Genomic DNA, 19,874 nt, shown 5'->3' with positions numbered 1-19,874 from the left:
TTGATGTTTTCTTCAGCTTTCAATGGAATATTTCTCACAGAAGTCAGCATCCTGTGCTACTAGCAACAACCCATGATTTCTGACAGAAGGACATGCGCATTCTTCCAGTACAAGAGGAGTACAAGTTAAGCGTCATGCCAGCGAATTACCCAGATTGCCAATTTTACATTCTTCTGTTAGGCAACACCAATTTTATTGTGTGCTTTACCAGCCAGATGACACTAAAATAATACAAAAATGAAATAAAACCAAAACTGAAAATCCCACAAACCTAACTTCTTGCTTCGTCCAATCTCGATGTCTTCATGGTTTTTGTGTTTTTATAGGGGTTCTGATCGTGTAAATAATTCTTCAACAGGAAAAATTGCCCGGATAATCCACATGTTCCACAAGTTAGACGGTTTTGAATTTTTCATTTTTATACCCTCCTGACATTGAAACAAGATTTATTCTGCCCATAAAACAACAATCAGAATCAGTGTGGCCTTTGACAAGACCCAGCACTTGGGCTACCCATATATGCATCAAACCAAGGAAAACCATCATCTCACACATGAACCAACCCAGACTTGAACTCGAGTCTTCTGCTTCTGAAATGAAGCTATCTGCTATCTGCTGGTCTGTCAGCTGTAACAACTGCATAATCAACTGCACCTAGCCCCTGGAATAAAGATGACCTCCTCCCAACCCTTCCCTGTCTTATGCTAATGTAAGATGAGACAACTGTTATGGTTGGCTCTTGGCTATCTGGATTTTGAGGATCAGGATGCTATGTCTCTGTGCTGGAGGTAACATACATTTGTAGCTATCTGCTGGTCTGTCAGCTGTAACACCTGCATAATCAACCCCACCTAGCCCCTGGAATAAAGATGACCTTCTCCCAACCCTTCCCTGTCTTATGCTAATGCAGAATGAGGCAACTGTTATGGTTGGCTCTTGGCTATCTGGTCTTTGAGGATCAGGATGCTCTGTCTCTGTTCTGGAGGTAACATAGCTATCTGCTGGTCTGTCAGCTGTAACACCTGCATAATCAATGCAGCCTGCAAATGCAAAACAAACTAATACAGATCAGTACCTGTACATTTTTAAGATTTTTAATGCTGTACTTAAAAGAGGCTATATTTTTTTAGAAAAAATTTATATTCACTAATGAAATCATAGTTTCTGAATTAGCCAAGAACAGCTCACATTAATGCCTTTCAGTAAATATCAGACTCATACCTGTACCATTTATAGTGTTAAAATGAATTCAAAATTTGAAAAAGTTATAATGTAACCTTAAATTTTAGAAACTTTATTACCCATTTTGAACAGATGCATAGATGACGCTGATATTTTGTGGAATTATTTGGTCTATTCCAAAATACATGCAAAAATTCAATTGGATTTGCAATGATTGGTTTTTTGCCTCTGGTAGAGCCTCTTCAAAACTGATTTTGTCAATAACATCTTCTACAGGATGCACCCAAACACAGCATCAGAAAAGATACCGAAATGTGTATCGTTTTTGTGATAAAATGGAACCAAAACAATTCTCTGTGACATGACATTATGGGATACGAAACCACTGCACTTACAAGCTTCTGCCAAAAAGGAAGCTTACCTTTTCTTGGTCTTGAGTAGATATTGAAGTTCCCGATGGAACTGAGGTTGGGATTTGTGACATGCCAGTCTGAAAACATATAGCAATAATAACTTGTATGGGTCATTATGGTTATGGGTTTCCCCAGTTCACATATGGATGGTCATGGGTTTCCCCAGTTCACATGTGGATGGTTATGGGTTTCCCCAGTTCACATATGGATGGTCATGGGTTTCCCCCTTTTCCATCCACAAAAATGTTGGTCACCAGCGCATAAGTGAAATGTTCTTCAGTATGGCCTAAAACGCCAATAAAATAAAATAAGTAAATACATCAACATGTACTTACATGTCCCATGTACAGCCGGAAAGGAAGCCAGCTTGAGCTGGACTGGAACTCACAGCAACCACAGCAATTGGTGAAAGCTAACCCCCTCGGCCACAGAGACCCCCAAAACTATGCTATAAGGCTTTTTATGACTTGAACAGTTCCTTTATTTTTTTATTTTTTTTGTTCGTTTTATTCTGACTTGAAAAAACACAACCAAATAATCCACTGAATGGACAAGTCTATTAGGAAAGAGCCAGAAACTTGAATTGTGTTCGCTGTACTGGCGTGAGTGCTGCTGAAACATGAGGTCTAAATCTGGAATTGATTTGCTCTGTGGCTTGTTTTGTTTGCTTGCTTTCTTGTTTTTTTTTTTTGTTTTTTTTTTTTGGGAAAACCAACAACAAATAATCCACTGAACAGACAGGTCTATCAGAAAAGAGCAAAAACCAGGAGTTGTTTGCCATACCGGTAATCGTAATCCTGCCCCTTGTTGGCTGACGCGTGGGGCCATGTTCCGGGACTCTCCCATCACAGTGCGGGGGTCCCTCACTTCTGGACGAGGACCCCTCATAGGCTCCTGGAACTGACCCCTTGGTCCCATATCTCGGGGACCCATGTCCCTTGGTCCCATGTCGCGGGGGCCCATATCACCTGGACCTGTCAAACAAACAAATTCTGTGATATAAAAAAACCCTCACTTAAGCCCAGTCCAGACTACCAGACATCAGTCAACTTTTGTTGACAAGAGTCAACTTGAAGTTGAGTCAACAAGTTGAGCCGTGTTGAGTAGTCTGGACGGGTTTTTCAACACCGTTCAACAATACTCAACTCCGTTGTATCGGAAATGTGGATGTGTATAAATGTGCATGGCTGGGATATTAGCCTCTGAAGGGCTTGTGCTTCTGATTTTGACCTTTATTAAATGTTTAATAATTAGATTCATGCTCAATTCTGACACAAATGGAGATAAATCTAAACACCACAACGGCTGATTTAGGCATTTCGACTGTCGCCGGATTTTATGCTTCAATTTTGTAGCGGCGGCAATCAAACATGAAAGCAGTGCTAACCTAGTTATCGCAGACGGCAGAGAAAGCACCTCGGCTTGAACAAGACATTTCAATAATTTTACTGTATTTTATAAAAGAAAGCAGAAAAAAAATCCCTTGTATGCCAGAAAGACGGAGCAAAATTTAAATTCTTCAGTTAAAATAAATTCAGAGAAAAAAAATTATATCATAAGCTATAATTAACTTTAAGCGTTGTCTGATGAGGTGCCATCCCTCAAGAATTTTGCACTGGCTCTGATATTTATTATTTAGAAGCTGCCGACTAAACGCCATAATGAACGACAAAAGATGTATTTCAGGAGATGAATTCAGTTTGGGCCGATACTGTATGCTACCGTCCGACATAATTTGTGACACCATCGTTAAATATTACTGTGGTGGTCTGTAAACGTACACTCTGATAGCAACGTGTCTGATTGGATAAAATTCTCAAGATGTCTGCCTCAATTCACACCATCCATTTGTGCAGTATTGTCATTTTGCTCTATACGTTATTCGGTGAAATCTCATCAAAATAATAAAATATGATACTTTTTAGAAAGCTTGAGTATCCTGCTTTTGATGGAAATATGTTTTAGCCAGGTGTTGTCTTGTCCTTTAAGGTTTCATAGCATTTCATCAATACACGCTTTCCTTCAGTTTTTCAATCTGAGAAATTTCTGAACGAGCAAAAAAAAAAAAAATGATTTCCACTATGACTTGATTTGTGAAAGTCCAAAGGGTCTGTAATGAACTGACTAACTCATATTACAAGAAGTACAGCTGACAAATGTGAAAGTGGTCATGCATGCCCCAATCAATGTGAATTTGGATTCAGCTACAGTAAACACGGTAAATGACCTGAAGTTTCACCCTGGGACTCGAAAAGTGCAACCCATGATTCATAGTGTTGATTGTGATTCTTACCGAATGGGTGCCGCAGGAGAGCATCAGGGGTGGTCTGGGGATTATACTGACAGTTCAAGAGTGTAATAAACAAGCTTACGCTTCTATGAGCAGTTAGTCTATGCTCCTAACAGCAACATTTCAAGTTTTCCTCAGTTTTAATCATAATGATTTTGGTAGATGCACTTCGAAACAGGTTGATTGTTTCATTATCATTATTTTGTGATAAATGGGGATTTGGGAGAAAACTTGGGATTAAGCATGACTACCCAGTACCTTTACCCCATGTCAAATATCCATTTTTAAACTGCAGGACTCTCCGTATACATGTACAAAGCTGTAAGAGAATTTAGCATACAGCGAATCAATACTTACAAACTAATAGGCCTAGCAGGTGAAATGAAGATGTCAAATTGCAATCAAAGTGACACCTACATGTACAAGGACACACATGTGCTTGCCTTGCTGCAGCTAAGCGTTTCTTGTTCATTCTGTTGTAATTTGAAAGACTGTCAACCTATTTCATAAACATGAATACTTAATTTACTTAATACTTAATCGAGTTCCCTCAGATGAAACTTAAGTCATACAGACTGGTTTAATTTACATAAAAATACAAGTCACTTGCAAGCACAGGACTCAAAATTTCCACGTATCTACCCATCGATCACAGTTCACGTGTTTTTTTTGCTGGAGAAAGGCAAAACAATAATTTTATCTGTCGCTGGCGACACATAATTCACATCTGGACAAAACTGTACAGCGAAATCAAAAATTGAAAATTTTGTTTATACAGCCAGCGACAGTGTTGTTCGAACTCCAAATGTGATGATAACTCAAAAAAATCCTGTCTCCTAATATGTCGGACTTGCACATAGTGCTACTGAAAAAGGGTAAAAGTACATTGTGGCAGTTTTCAGAAATCTTGCATAGAGTATGTTTTCTGTGTTTAGTGGGGGTTCCCGATATAAAACCGCGGGAAAAGGAACTCTTTTGCAATAGGAGGACAGTTCCGACCGTAAAGAAACAAAATGTGCCTGTCGACTGACATATTAACTTGGAACTGCATGGACACGGGAAGCTGATGACAGATATTTCTCAGTGAATTTTGATTTTAGCTGATATACATTTGTACACATATTTGTTGCATAATGAGGGTTCTCAGCAGACAACCGTCCACCAGATAACGGAATGATGTGACTTTCACATAGGCTTAACCTGAATAATCGGTTCATCTGCAGCGTACATTGTGCATGTACATTCCTTGTTTGACCCAGTCATGTTGTCAGACAGTGCTTGGAATTTAAACGTTTTGTAATAGAGTGTATTTATAGATGTACCATGTAGGCCTACTAGTCAGGAGACCTGCACATCCTATGGTCAGTGACTTGTGGCGAGGATTAGCAAGTGCCATAGACGATAATGAAACGGGCAGGAGGGCTAATCGCTCTCTTCTGTTATCTTGCCGCCAACTGAAATCGTGCGCAGGTAAACGGCTAGTAACTCACGTGCAAAACTTTAGGTCATTTACCGCAGATCTTCAAGAGATGTGATGCTATTTCCAGAAATCATAAAAAACTAAAATGTGCAACGGTCCAAGGTCAAGGACAAATTCTCCATATAGTTTTTACCCATAGGTCTTCCTGGGCCTCCCATTGGCGGTTCCTGCCTATCTCCCATCATGTTCCTAATTCCCATATTCCCCTGCATGGGGGGACCACCTGGCATCATCTGAGGTTGTCCCCCTTGAATGACTTGCGGTTGACCCCCTTGAATTATTTGTGGCTGTCCAGGAATCATCTGGGGTTGTCCCCCTTGCATAATCTGGGTCCACCTTGCATCATCTGGGGTCCACCTGCCATTATTTGGGGTCCACCTTGCATCATTTGTTGCATCTGGGGGACCATCTGTGGCTGACCTGGCATTGGAACTGACATTTGTGGACCTCTAGGACCTGAACAAATCAGCATTCAGTTGTCATTAATTACACACAAGCCAATTAAATGCACGCAACCCTAAATTTGGAATAGCTGCAACACCCTGCAAAAGTCGTTATCATCTTTCACTCAAGCACCTGGTTAAAAGAAATGGGTTAAGACAAAAAATAACATGTCACACAAATCCACAAAACAGAAGTGACTTACAAAGCAGTTTGTCACAGATAAAAGTCCTATTTAAGTCCAGAATTTAATGAACAATACTACATCTATGTTCATATTTGCATAGGTTTTCAGCGTAATCACATGCATAGACTTCAGATGCCGTTCTACCTAATTAACAAAACTTAGCCTAGTTGTGACCTCATTGAATTGTGGACGTTTTACGTTACTTGATTTTAGATGATGATGGGGTGAGTGTGGAAGCTGACAATGCTGAATTACACAATTTCAAGTAGTTATACAAAAAAATGTGATTTATCCATCAAAAGAAAAAAAAAACTAATATGGAGATGGCAGTACATTGGTTGGGTTGGCACACTTCTGGACCCCGTTGTTCAAAACTGTTTTAAGACTTAATACCAGGTTTAACTACGTCAAGTCCTCAATTTTGTACTTAGCCCCAAAACAACTGTTTAACAGTATTTTAAATATAACCTGAATTTCCTGCTGTCATATACATACCTTTATGTATTTTTTTAGACTTTGGCTAAAATTTTAGGTATAAAATCTGACTTAATACCATTATTAGCCTTTAATACCCTTTTGAACAACTGGGCCCTGAGCTTAAAGAAAATGTTACTTTGTTCGGGTTCAGGGTGCATGTTCCTCAGTACAGTTTTACCAATCACTCACCAGATCCTGAGGGTCCTTGAGGGGGTCCTTGGGGGCCTCCTTGGGGGCCTCCAACCTGGAATTATGTACCATAATTTCAGAACTGATATCATCCATAAATTATACAAAGTGCACATCAAACCATGTCATTGGGGGGACAGTACAAGAGACAGTCCACCAAAGTATTGGAACAAACTAACCACATAATGTCCTATTTGCAGGTCACTGCATTTGACTCAAGATTTCAGACTACAGTATAATAAATGACCAAAAGTTGTCTTTAACTGTCATGAAATATTATTTTTGGTTCTCAAAGTTATATTTTTCCAGCAGGGATGTTATCATACCTTCCAGAAACCCCCCAAAACATCTTTTTATAATCAATAGTACCCTAATTCTTCTAATTTTGGGGACAGATATCAGTAGATCTGAAAGAAGAATATTACATTTCTTTCCCAGCGTTTTGGAAAAATAAAGATATGAGTGTGTTGCTCATTAGATTGTCAAACCATGTGAGAGAAAAAGAAAGTAAATGTTCTTGCTAAAGGTTACCTGTATACTGGCTAAAATGAGCAGACCAGGTGTCCCAAAAATTAGAAAACAATTGTGTACTGTCACAATCAGGTGAAATGAGTAACTTTGTAATGGTCAAATTTTTAGATTATTTACTGTAAGTTTCTTATTTTGCCTGATTCTATTCAATTCAGGAAGATATTTTAAAGTTTGCTTGGAAGATTAGGTGATATCCTATTAGAAAAATGTGAATTTCAACACCAAAAGTACTTGAAAAGTGCTTTTTTTCACAGCAAATAATGTAAAACAAACAATGTTTTCTTAACCATCACTCCCAGCAGAGTGGCATCACTATACAAGTACTTTCAAAAATCAAAATTCAGATTGTCTCACAAACATGTCAATTTGACAGAGTATATGTCTATAACTGTGTAGGTTTTACCTGCATGGGTTGATCCCCTTGTCCACCAGGGGGCAGCAGAGGAGGAATCTGACTTCTGTCTCTATGTAACATAGCCTGTCAAAAACAACAACAACCATCTACTTCAAATTTACTTCACTAAGTGCTCATCCATTACTTTATACTCAATCAGCAGACATCAGTGTTCACCAACATCTTGTTTACCGCCATTTCTAGACATTTGTTACACATGTCACTCCCAGATTTCCACTCAAGACGTGGGACTAAGAGCTATAGCGCACAAAGTAATGCAGTTACATTAAAAGTTCATACACACAAAGCACAATTAAGACACTTTTTTTAACACTTGTCATTTAATGAAAAATATGTTTACCATAGCAACCTGTGGATCCACAATTTTCATGACAATTTGAGCCTGGAGCAAAGCATAAGCCAGCTGTGGGTTTTGTAGCAGCATGTTACGTGCTTCATTTGGATTGTTCTGGATGCAGAGCTGAAAATGGTAATAGAATAAATATGTATTTCAGAGTACAATAACACAGTGCTGAAATGTAAATATACATTAACTCCAATAGTTGACTATCTTGACAATCAGGTTTATGAGTTAAGTGCAAACAGAGGGAGTCTCAAATAAATCCCCCGCCACACCAGGTTTCTGAAGAACTACCTAACAAAAAGCTGCAATCAACTGACAAAGAGTGGCATATGAGAAAATGCATGCTTAACTGAAGTAGATACACTGTACTTGGTCTAAAATTTTGTTCACGACCAATGATACTGAGCATTCTACTGAGCTCAGATAGACGTTTAGAAGGAGGGGTAGTAGCTTTGAGCCTAGAGTTGCATTAGTCTTGACATATAAGATATATACTCAACAAAAATATGAACGCACAAAGCAATTTTTATATATTGTTTTCTCTCAGTATTATATAACATGTTATCTCAACAATGAGGGTAGGTATTGATTATCAATTGTGGCTTCAATTTCCACTTCAATTGGGTCACTAGGAGAACAAATTAATAAGTATACACATAAATAATTTAGGGGGCATGTTTCATGAAACATCATTTTTGACAGCCCGTTTTTAACTTGAGCGTTTATATTTGTGTTGAGTGTATTTAAAAGTAGAAATGCAAATGCCCTGCACTTACACTGATCCCACATTTACATCACTACTTGTGGAGAATGAAAAAAGAAAAAAAGAGTCTATAGATAAAAAAAAAGACAGCTCATATAACATACAGGATAGTTCTCTACAAACAAGCTAAAATAACACAAATGTAGCCCCAGAGGGGCACAAACATGTGGCTTCCATGTCTTCTGCACTTCTAGTCATTATACATAAATTTGTAATCACAAGTTCTATTCACATAGATCTACTATATAACTATTCATTCAATTGGTGTCTTACACCATACCAAAAATTATGCCAGTCAATTCCTCTTTGTATGGCATACTGTTTTCTTTTGTGCCATACTCAAAATTATTCCACTCATTTTTAGCGATAAACCATATTTCATCAACTCCTCTGGAAAAAAAAGGACGCATTTTCAGGAAAGTTTACTTCGGTCGGTCAAATCCTCAATGACTGTCAGCAGATTTAATGGTAGTTCCACAAGGATTTAGAGGGAATTATATGAATCATATGGATAACATGGCCTATGGCCTTTTTGTTCCACCAAAATGTTTTCAGATTGTGAGATAGGATAGAAACACATAGCACTGCCATGAGGGAATGTATCGCACACTTAGCTGGGGTGGAGAGACTTCTATTGTAGTTGTTGTATACCTTCATCTGTTTCATTAACTCAAACATCTGCTCTGGAGGTAAACTAGCCACAGCTTTGGAGATGGCTTCTGGGGCTTTCTCTGGTTCTACTTCCTCTCCATATGGATTCTACAAGCAAACAAAAACTATGTCAATCTAACTCATAAATCAGGGATCATTTCCTTGCATATTCCAATCATTAGCAAACAAAAATACATGAAGGCCACAAAATTTGTTCTCAAAATCTATTTTTGTTCAAAATTTTTTTATGTCCATTTTTATATTTTTCTTGGACATTCATGAGGTCCGGTAAATTACCAAAACATTCAGTTTGAATGAAAATCTTATTCAAATCTGAACTTAGGTACTTCCACGACTTCCATGAACCACTGAAAAGACAAGCTTCCAAGCGTCCAAAAGGATTATGTTATATTGAAGGTTTTGAAAATCTACGAGTAAAATGGAAGAATAAGTCACAAGTATGATCTTACCTCTACCGGAGGTCCTCCCGAAGCTTGCTGCATGGCCTTCATGTCTTCCTTGTTCTGTTCTCCTGCAGCCACGCCCACCCGGAGAGGGCGACCATTAAAGTCATAGTTGTTGAGATTACGCATAGCACTCTGGGCCGTCTCGATGTCCTGATACTCACAGAAGCCATAACCTTTAGGCTTGCCCGTTTCCCTATCATACACTAGTCTGCACAAAACAGTAAGTAAACCATGGCTGATTTTAGAAAACACCAATTTTAGTTTCTCTTTTCAAGATGAGCTTTCTCCAAAAATGGAATGAAAATAAACTGAAAACCCACGGATTTATTCATATGCTTATTTCGTCAGATTTATATGCTTTTATCATTATCCTGCTTTTCTACATTTGGTCATGTAAATATGTCTTCCACAAATTGGCTGATTTTCTTATTTTTATGCCTTCCTCTGACATTAAAAAAAGATTTATTCCGCTGTTAAAACATTAAGAACTGATGTGGCCTAAAGTAAAACAAAAAAATAGAGCAACTGCTAAAAAAAAAAACACCATAAATGTTTCAAGATAAGCAAAGCTAAGTACCGGTATATCTTATATTGTAAACTTTGATGAAGGTCAGCAATGCTCTTGATTCAGCGTAAATCTGTCTTGATTTTTTGGTTTCACCAGCAGAATGTGCATAAAAAGTCATCAATATTTCTATGAAAAGAGGTACAGGTAAATCTGAATTGTATTGTATTTTAAAAGGTCCCATTTACATGTGTATGAACACACTAATACTAAAACACTGCTTTCCATTCCTGACACTTAAAATATGATTAAAAAAAAATAAACAACAGGCAATTAGAATCACCACCTGTCAATCACATGTATATTACCGCATAAATTTAAATACCTGAAGCTCACAACTGGCCCAGCCTGGGTGAAGATTTCCTTCAATTGTTCCTCTGTGGCCTCATATGGAATATTTCCAACTGTACAAATAACAAAAGCAAGAATTTTAGCTTCTAGATGCAGCTTTACAAAGTAAATTGCATTCTAAATATTAAAGCATTTTCTTTTTCTTAAATACAGCAACTTATTGATTTTGGTGTATTTTAAGCATGTTTTCGTGTGAAACATTGTCCATAATTGTCTTCCTTAGTCCATAATGATATGGTATTCACTATCATGCACATGTCTATCTACTGTCACAGCTTTAGGACATAATATGGTATTCACTATCATGCATATGTCTATCTACTGTCACAGCTTTAGGACATAATGATATGGTATTCACTATCATGTACATGTCTATCTACTGTCACAGCTTTAGGACATAATGATATGGTATTCACTATCATGCACATGTCTATCTACTGTCACAGCTTTAGGACATAAGGATATGGTATTCACTATCATGCACATGTCTATCTATTGTTACAGCTTTAGTACATAATGATATGGTATTCACTATCATGCACATGTCTATCTACTGTCACAGCCTTAGGACATAATGATATGGTATTCACTATCATGCACATGTCTATCTACTGTCACAGCTTTAGGACATAATGATATGGTATTCAAAATCATGCATATGTCTATCTACTGTTACACCTTTTGGACTTAGTCCCACAAGATTGATTTAATGTGCTACCCAAAGCATTTGACATTTAATCTCTGGGTTAATCAGTACTTCTACAGAAAGCATCGCATAGTTCCAAGCACCAACTCAAAGAAACTTGGCCAGGTCTGTGTTATTTTTATATCTTGCTTCAGCTTGATTACATAGGCTATGGCTATATTGTTGGATGTCTCTATCCCACCATTGATGTTCTTTCTTAAATGCAGAGTGAGTGTGATATGGCTTTCAAAAATAATCAGAACATACACCTGATATACTGGGCAACATATATGGTGAAACATCACCAGAGTTAATGGTTAATGCATTGGATGTGGTGTAGCTACAGAGGGTGTAGCACTGCTTCAAACAGAACGACCAATCAAGATTTCTCTCCACAGTATGTGTCGTCATGACAGTTACGTTCGACATAAGTTACTGTAACACTCCCTTTGTAAACGTTATGTGAAACAGGTCCCAGTACTGTAACTCAAGTTCAGCTTTATCTAGTTTAATTAAATTAAACCTTTAGGTCTATTTTTTAATAATTTCTGATATTTACCCGTCTTAGCGTTTAATCGTTGAATTAAAAAAGCGCGGTAGGTCCATTCTGCATGGCACTTTATGAAACAAAGTGGGCTCGTAAATTCACTCTAAAACTACAACTGACACCAAATTCTGTTGAGGATTTAAGAGAAAAAAACGCTTTCATTCACTCATACACCAGGGATTTATACACACTGCTTTTAGACCCTGGTATTTGGTGGTTAAATTCAGTTAAAAACTGTGTTTCTGTGCTTTTCTAGTACAAGTACTCCAATTTAAGGATTAAAACTGAGTTATATTCGAATCATATACACATAGCGTTTGACTGTCACTGGCTGGGCCCGTGACAAGCCAAAGTAGTCTGCTGTGATTTTTACGACCAAGATGGCAAAAAATATGGCCTAATTGCTCCGACACAGATTGAGTAAATGGACTCAAACCATGTTGCTTTCCCCACCTACAGTGTTCATAGACGGGCCGCCATCACAAAAGATTTTAGATCAAGCATCCATTTAACACCTAAATCTAATCACATAACCATCTGTCTTCAGCAACTTTATGGTCAGTGCGGCAGAATCAAGTCAATCTGGCTGTCTTTAAATCTGCGTGTTGACCTGTGTAACTCGGTACAGGCACAGAGCCTTGTCCATTAAGCATATGCAATGTGATGTTGTCGCGGATGCAGGATTTACAGATATTTTGTATCCAAACAAAATACTGTGTATAACAGTAAAAAACTTGCACATGTATCGGTTTTATATAGGGCGTAGACAGCCGTTTCAGTTACTGAATCTATGCCGTGAATTTACTATTCGTGATTCACGTTAGTTTAGTTATGGATCAAACCTATGTCATCAAAAAATCTCCAAGACTGCCTCCTTTTCAAGTTGGTATCAAACAATATGTTCCGAGTTTGAGGCCCCTAATTAAGCCCCTTGTTTTGGTGCCAGAAATTTACTGTTTGGGACTTCCCATATTAAGCAAAAAGGTTAGTCAGGTGTAAGGATAATTTTTCTCCACAAAAAGTGTGGTAGAGATCATGTAATTGGCATCATATCCTGAGCTAGCCCTATAATGCCACAGAAACTGGTGGATAGGAAAAGTATCCTTTTACTGATACACTCTTGCAATGTGAAATCAATACTAGAGGCACTTAAAAGGGCAGACCTGTGCATTTTCCAAATCCATACAGGGAAGTTCATATACAAAGACAACATTTATATTTCACCCTAAAACTTCATGCAACACAACATGACCTTGGCTCCACTCTTTCTGAAGCATATGAGTTTTATGACAATATAAATTAGGTCAAAGCTATTCAGTGATCTGAGGTGAGGCTCCCTTGGGTGCTTACAACATAGCCAAGCATACAGTGTATCTGTATGAAGGATTTTCTAATGTCTCTTTGTATAACATAACAACCAATAACTGAACATATGAGGGGTTTGTAACCTCTAGTTTAAAGCAGGATAAGCCTCATCTCTGTATTTTGCACGTTTACTTTTGATATAATGTTTATTAGTTCCTTTCTTTGCTTTAATATAACCATCAACAACTGAACATGCATAATCATGGTTTTATTATACAATGTATATCCCTGATCAGGATAATATCCTTGTAAAAGTATATGTGAGTACAATAAAATCATGATCAGAAATGAATTTCATATATACTTTGAAGTCACATTAAACTCAATACCACGTTAAAAACTGCATTTAAAATACAAGTAAACTCAATCTGACCAAAGAAAAAAACTCCATTTTGAGTTTCTTGTAGTAAAGATTTGGGCTTCTATGCATCCCTATACAAGTTTAAATCCATTTCAGACAAGTTATATGCAGAAAATCTGATAAATTGTTGACTTATCTCTCTTCAAAATCGTAGTGTGCACAAGCGACACATAGGGTGCATCCAAATTGCAGGCTGCATGTGAGACTAGGGGCGAAAAACAGGGATAACAAAGGAGATGTACACATGGTAAGTGCAAGCCTTGACTGGAACCTTTAGAATTAATTTTTCTCGCTCTACTGATCGGGCAAGTTGTCCTTTCTATTCTATATCCATGATGACTGAAAATCATTGGTAAAGCTGTCATCTAAGACTGGTTGCATGGTCATATCTTGTTAGGTTGATTTCTGTATCTTTTGATATGTGCTTCCAAGATTTTAGTACACCCCACTCAACATGACAAAACAGCACAAAGTTATTTTGACAACCAAGAAGGAAATATTTCTGTGGGTTTCAACTCGGGAATTTCGACTCGGGAATGGATTACTCTCACAAGAGTGGTTATAAAGGTCCTATTCTCTTCCATGCACAACAGAAAACGGCGTGTGTCGCTGTTTTGGAGCGAGTTTAACAACCCATTTTGTTCCACAACATGCCTTACTGAATGGACCAACTGCATTTTAGATTTCAACGATTAAATGTCAAGGCAGGTAAACTGTTGAAACTGTTGAAAATAGACCTCCGCGTTTAATTCAATTGAACTAAGCTTTATCATGCCTATTTCATTTAGATCTGGATTTCAAAACACTCAAAACAAGAAGAACAGACACCAACAAAAGCTGAGAAGTTACTCTCGATAGTATTCTTCCAATTATTCATTTTCTGCAGAATCCCTCACCCCACTCATACGGAGTGTAAAGTGACAGTCGGTTGCCTCGCCTCGAAAATCAGGCACCAAATAAGTTCACCTGAATCCCTTACAACAACACCAGAGTTTTATTGAAGCGATTTGACGTGAGAAAAATTGCACACGTAGAACTATTAGCTCATCGACCAACCATAGGTAAGTAAAGCTTTACCAAATACAGATCGAGTAGCCCTTTCTGCCGCTGACTGCGGAGGAACAGTGGCCTGCTGAGAGCTGTTTCCCAACTGATGAATCAAGCCCGCCATCTTTGCATGAACAAAACCACGCGGTGTTTCTCCGACACTCGAGATTTGACACAGTATCGTTCTCCCATATGTGGTAATTCCCTAGGTCAAAACAAAATAATAGGCTATTTTTCACGTTGCCAGATACGCGGAGACTTTCGTTGCATGTGCTTTGGCGGTGAGTGCTCAACAGCACTCAAAAACATCGTTTTGGCAAAGACATGGCAGCTAAGGTATTTCAGAGATTATGGACGAATTTGAAGAGTAAAGAATTTCGGCAGTATTTATGCAGGTAAGCACCAGACGATTGTTAATCAACGAAGGATGAAGATGCAGTAGGGTATCTCATGTGACTAATTTCGCCCTAGTAACACTGACAGTTTGTGTTACATGTGGACCGGAGTGGAGGCCTACACGAGTTTAACTTAACACTTATCTTATCTTCAATGAAGAAGCGTGATTATGTACATCAGGCGATTCGAGAGACCTTTATAACTTCAGTCCGCATAATCAGCTGTGCTGTGTTGATTACACCTTCCCACGCGTTGGAATTACATATGTAAACATGAAGTCTTGACGCCTGTCTTGTATTCTATTGGCCTGTACATGTACTGATGTAAAGGACGATAAAACGTTGATCCCTCTACTGATAAAATGACAAGGGACATGGATAGTGATTTGATCTAACTGTGAACAAAAAGTCACTCTTTTATGAATCCAGGTTTTCTTTTTTTTTTTTTTTTTGCTTTATGGCAGAAGTATATCAGAGTGGATGCTATATGTACAGATGTGATTGGTGACAGGTGTTGCTTATGACTTGCCTAGATGTTTGTAGACAGCCTTGTATTTTAGTCCTGGATGACTACACCATGATCTTTTATACTGGCATTGACACTTGCATTGGCATGACTGGGGCCCCTTTACTCCGTAAGGAAGAATTTTAAAATTTTGGAAAACAGTCGATTACTGTAAAAAAATATGGATGGATATTTACCTTTGGGATGATTGGTAGTGTATGCCATCCCAGGGCCCTAAGCATTGTAAAGGAGTGACTAGGCAGGCTTGGTAGGTTAGTACTCAAATGTTTTCCGAAATTTTACAATTCTCCCTACCGGGGCGAAGGGGATCCAGCTATGACCGCAAGCGTCAGGACAAATACAAAGTAGCATGGCATAGTCATCCAGGGCTGAAACAGTTGTATTGATGAATGTTGATTAAATAGTTCTGTGGAAGGAGACCAGTGATGAGGCTAAGCCTTAACAAGCCTAGGTGCAGTGATTTAAAGCAAAAGATAGAGAGCGACGCAAGCGCTGTAAGGAGAATGAAAGTGAATAAGATGGCTGGTTTATTTGAAAACTTGACTGTTTTTGTGTTACAATAAAAAGATGAAACATTTCTACTTCACACTGAGCTGGTCATCGAAAAAATAACAAGGCTTCAATACCATGATGAATTCTGATATGGCTGGATGTTAACAAGTCACTCTTGTATTATTATTTTATATCTTCCCCGCAATGTGGTGCACTAAAAAATCACATGCCAAAAGTGTTCTTTTATGTTTGTCTCTCATGAGTTGATGTATAATTGGTGCCAGATGTTGGCAGCATGCTTATCACTAGCCTGTTTGTGTGGGCAGCCTCCAGTTCTGTGAAAAACATGTAAATAGGTGTCATATATTTCTGATATTAAACGTATCTCCCAGTGATCGTGATTGGCTGATGCAAGCTGTTGATGTCACCCTTCATTAACGTCACAAACCACTGTGAAAAGGATCACAAGATGTAAAGATCATGACAGTCAACAAATGTGGAAGACAGTCACTGTATAGCACTAGTTCTGTGTAAACAGTTTCAACAAAAGAATGTGAAACCTGACACTGATAAAGATAGTCTCATTTTTGAGCTGCGTTAATGGCCCCTTGATCCAATAGGTGTCTGATCAGTGATCAGTCAGGTAGTTGCCGTGCTGATTCACTCATGTAGGGCTCTAGTCATTGGTAGTGTTGGAGAAATACAATTTGCTGCACTGGGTGAACACCCACCTTAAGTGTAACCTTCCTTACTTACCTCCCCACACTTACCCCTCTCTCCACCACCATTGCCACCACCCTTTCTCCCTCACAGAGTCGAATACCAATTAGCCACTGTCGTTTGGTGATTTTTGGGAGGGCATGTTAAGCTGGTATTCTGATCACATCATCTGGGTTATATTTTATTCAAGTCTGTGCTGGAAGTTCAAGTCCAGCTCATGCTGGCTTACTCTTCGGCCGTAAGTGGGATGATCTGCCAGCAACCTGCAGATGGTCGTGGGTTGACCCGGTTTCCTCCCACCATAGTGCTGGCCGCCATCGTGTAAGTGAGGTGTTCTTCAGTTCGGCGTAAAACACTAATGAAATAAATGAATAAAATATTCAAGCCCGCAGACATCCAGGCATTGGCTGTTTTTTTTTTTTTTTTGTGCCAAAATACCTGACTCTCGCAGGACATCTTGCAGAAAACGTTGTCTAAATAACAGGGGAGAATACAAAATTCTTTTTCATGGAGCCATAAGTCCGAAAACAAGCTTTTATTGACATTCACAATTTACATATGCTGTGCATAATGTTCTGTCTAACATACTACAATTTGCGCTTATTATCTGTCATAGTTCACAGAATATCATCCAGATTTGTTCATTTCCTTATACCTTCCAGTGTTATTTTTCACCTTGTCGTTAGCTTTCCTGGATGTGCGCAGTCTTGAATACTTAAAATTTCCAGAGTTATCCCAAATGTACATGTACATTAACCCTTCCCAGTTATGCAGGCTTGGACCAGTTACGTAGTTTAAGAATCAAGAGTACATACATATACATACTGATCTGAGTTCTGGAGTCTTATTCGATCTCTTTAAATTGTACGTGTGTGGGTATTCGAGAATTCCACTCCCAAGTGACAGAATTCTAAGCACAATCACTGACTGTAGGAAACTTGTATCATTTCAGCTCGAAGAAATGCTTCAAGTAGATTCAGTATGCTAAATGTACATCTATGTATTCATGCATGTGCTTTTATTGATAATCACATATCATGATAATCTACTTAATCTAGACATACAGATAGTGAACAGTTGTTGGTTGTTAGTAGATGTCAAGTTGTGTCACACTATCAAACAGGTATTGAATACAGGAAAACTCTGGCATGTCTCAGCTTGGAGAATTGCCAGAAATAGCTTCACTGTGCTATGGTTGTGTTTTTATTGACATTTACACAACATAATAATCTAGTATTAATTTTAATGTGTAGGTGTGAAATCCTCTTTATCAGGAGGAATTCTCCCATGATTGAAACGAAAACTCTGCGATACATGGAATAACATTTTGAATCTAAGGAATTGTGTTCTATTTATCTTGAGGCAACTATTATGAATGTTTTCAACTTGGATTCGATAAATCTCTGTTTCTCTTGACATGAAAAGTATACAGTTAGACGGTTTGTTGCATTTTGTTATTTTAATGCTAAGATTTGCATTATTTTGCATTAGATTGAAGTAAAAAGATAGAAAGTTAAAGAAATTATGAATTGGCCAGTTTGTGTAGTTAAGACACTTAAACAGTAGAAATATCGTAGTAATAATATTTTAGACATGTGTCTTAACACAGACTGATTTCAAACTAGCATCTGCATGTTCAAAGAACCTCTGTTTGGGCATTGTAACTATACAGTGTGATATTTAAACACTTGTGTGCAGACCAGTGTGCATACCCCTATTCCTCAATCTTTTGACATATGAAAGAGCAACTTTCAATGCACTTTAAATTATATACCCCTTAGCGCCATGCCTACAGCAGATTTCGGGAAAAAAGATGCAGTGATATTAATAGCAGTCTATTGGATATCAGTGGTCAAAATAATGTGGTGCTGTTGTGCATACGCGTAGGTTCAACAAGGCACATTGAAGAAGCTGTTTAGACATGATTGAAGTACAGGGTAAGGTTGTTGATGCGTAATCAGGTCATGGTGGATGGATTTGTTAGTGGCTTATGTTGCAGCTAGCTCAAATGGCTTAAATCTACTGGGAGACTTGTCAGCCACTCATGTACTTTTGTATCACTGAGAGAACATGCCATGTAGACTTCAATACATGTTATTTCATTCTCTTGCATATGGTTTTTTGTTTTTTTTGTGTGAACTTGAAATCTTTTATACATGTGTTTAATGTACATTCGGGCAAATTGCACTGAAGCCATACTTTTAAATGTAGAGCAAAACTGTGTTTTGTAATAGTTGAAATTCAATATTTAGGCCAAGATAGTTTGTAGGAATCTAGCCCATGCATTATACACTACCAGGATTTATTCTGTCTGGAATCATTTACACATCCAGGAATACAACTAATGTTAAGACTTAATGTACTTAAAGCCTTGGAAGAAGTATCATATGTACATGTAGTATTTTGAACATGGACTCTGTTGTTACATTTGACTTGGCAATCTTAGGTCATTAAATCATTGTGCTTGTTATGAAAGTACATGTATGGGAGGGCTCCTTGGCCGAGGTGGTTAGCACACCAGCGCAGCGCAGTGACACAGGTGCCTCTCACCAATGCAGTCGCTGTGAGTTCAAGTCCAGCTCAGGCAGACTTCCTCTCTGTCCATCAGTGGGAAGGTCTGCCAAAAACCTGCGCATGATCGTGGGTTTACCCCGGGTTCTGCCCGGTTTCCTCCCACCATAATGCTGGCCGCCGTCGTATAAGTGAAATATTCTTGAGTACGGGGTAAAACACCAATCAAACAAATAAATAAATACATGTACACATAGTGTATAGGAATTCATTGCTGAAGTTTTGAAGTGAAGGTTTTAATTACTGATGAAATAGCCACATTCACATTATTTCATATGATTTCAGACAAATGTTGTATGTATGTGTGAATGCCTGGGTATGACGTCATACTTTTTTTCAGTTATGACGACCAGGAGTCATTAGATGTGTGTGCATATATTGTGTCTTCTTGTCACAGGGCTAGTCCATGCCGCCAAAGTG

At 38.2% G+C, this 19,874-nt stretch overlaps 1 protein-coding gene across 1 annotated transcript; it reads right to left on the bottom strand.

The window, feature by feature from the left end:
* Positions 1 to 923: 923 nt before the first annotated feature.
* On the bottom strand, positions 924 to 15,386 carry LOC135477586 (cleavage stimulation factor subunit 2-like). The gene is given in 13 exon segments (XM_064757747.1): positions 924 to 1,040; positions 1,604 to 1,672; positions 2,379 to 2,569; positions 5,499 to 5,689; positions 5,692 to 5,821; positions 6,660 to 6,714; positions 7,594 to 7,668; positions 7,946 to 8,065; positions 9,363 to 9,470; positions 9,833 to 10,037; positions 10,720 to 10,798; positions 14,781 to 14,955; positions 15,341 to 15,386. Coding segments are annotated over 12 exon segments (1,434 nt in total). The 5' UTR covers positions 14,875 to 14,955; positions 15,341 to 15,386.
* Between the last annotated feature and the right edge of the window lie 4,488 nt (positions 15,387 to 19,874).

This window comes from Liolophura sinensis, chromosome 1 (genome assembly GCF_032854445.1).
Source record: "Liolophura sinensis isolate JHLJ2023 chromosome 1, CUHK_Ljap_v2, whole genome shotgun sequence".
In the NCBI taxonomy this organism is placed as follows: domain Eukaryota; kingdom Metazoa; phylum Mollusca; class Polyplacophora; order Chitonida; family Chitonidae; genus Liolophura; species Liolophura sinensis.
The sequence above is the reverse complement of the archived record's forward strand: the minus strand, read 5'-3'. Positions and strand labels throughout refer to the sequence as shown.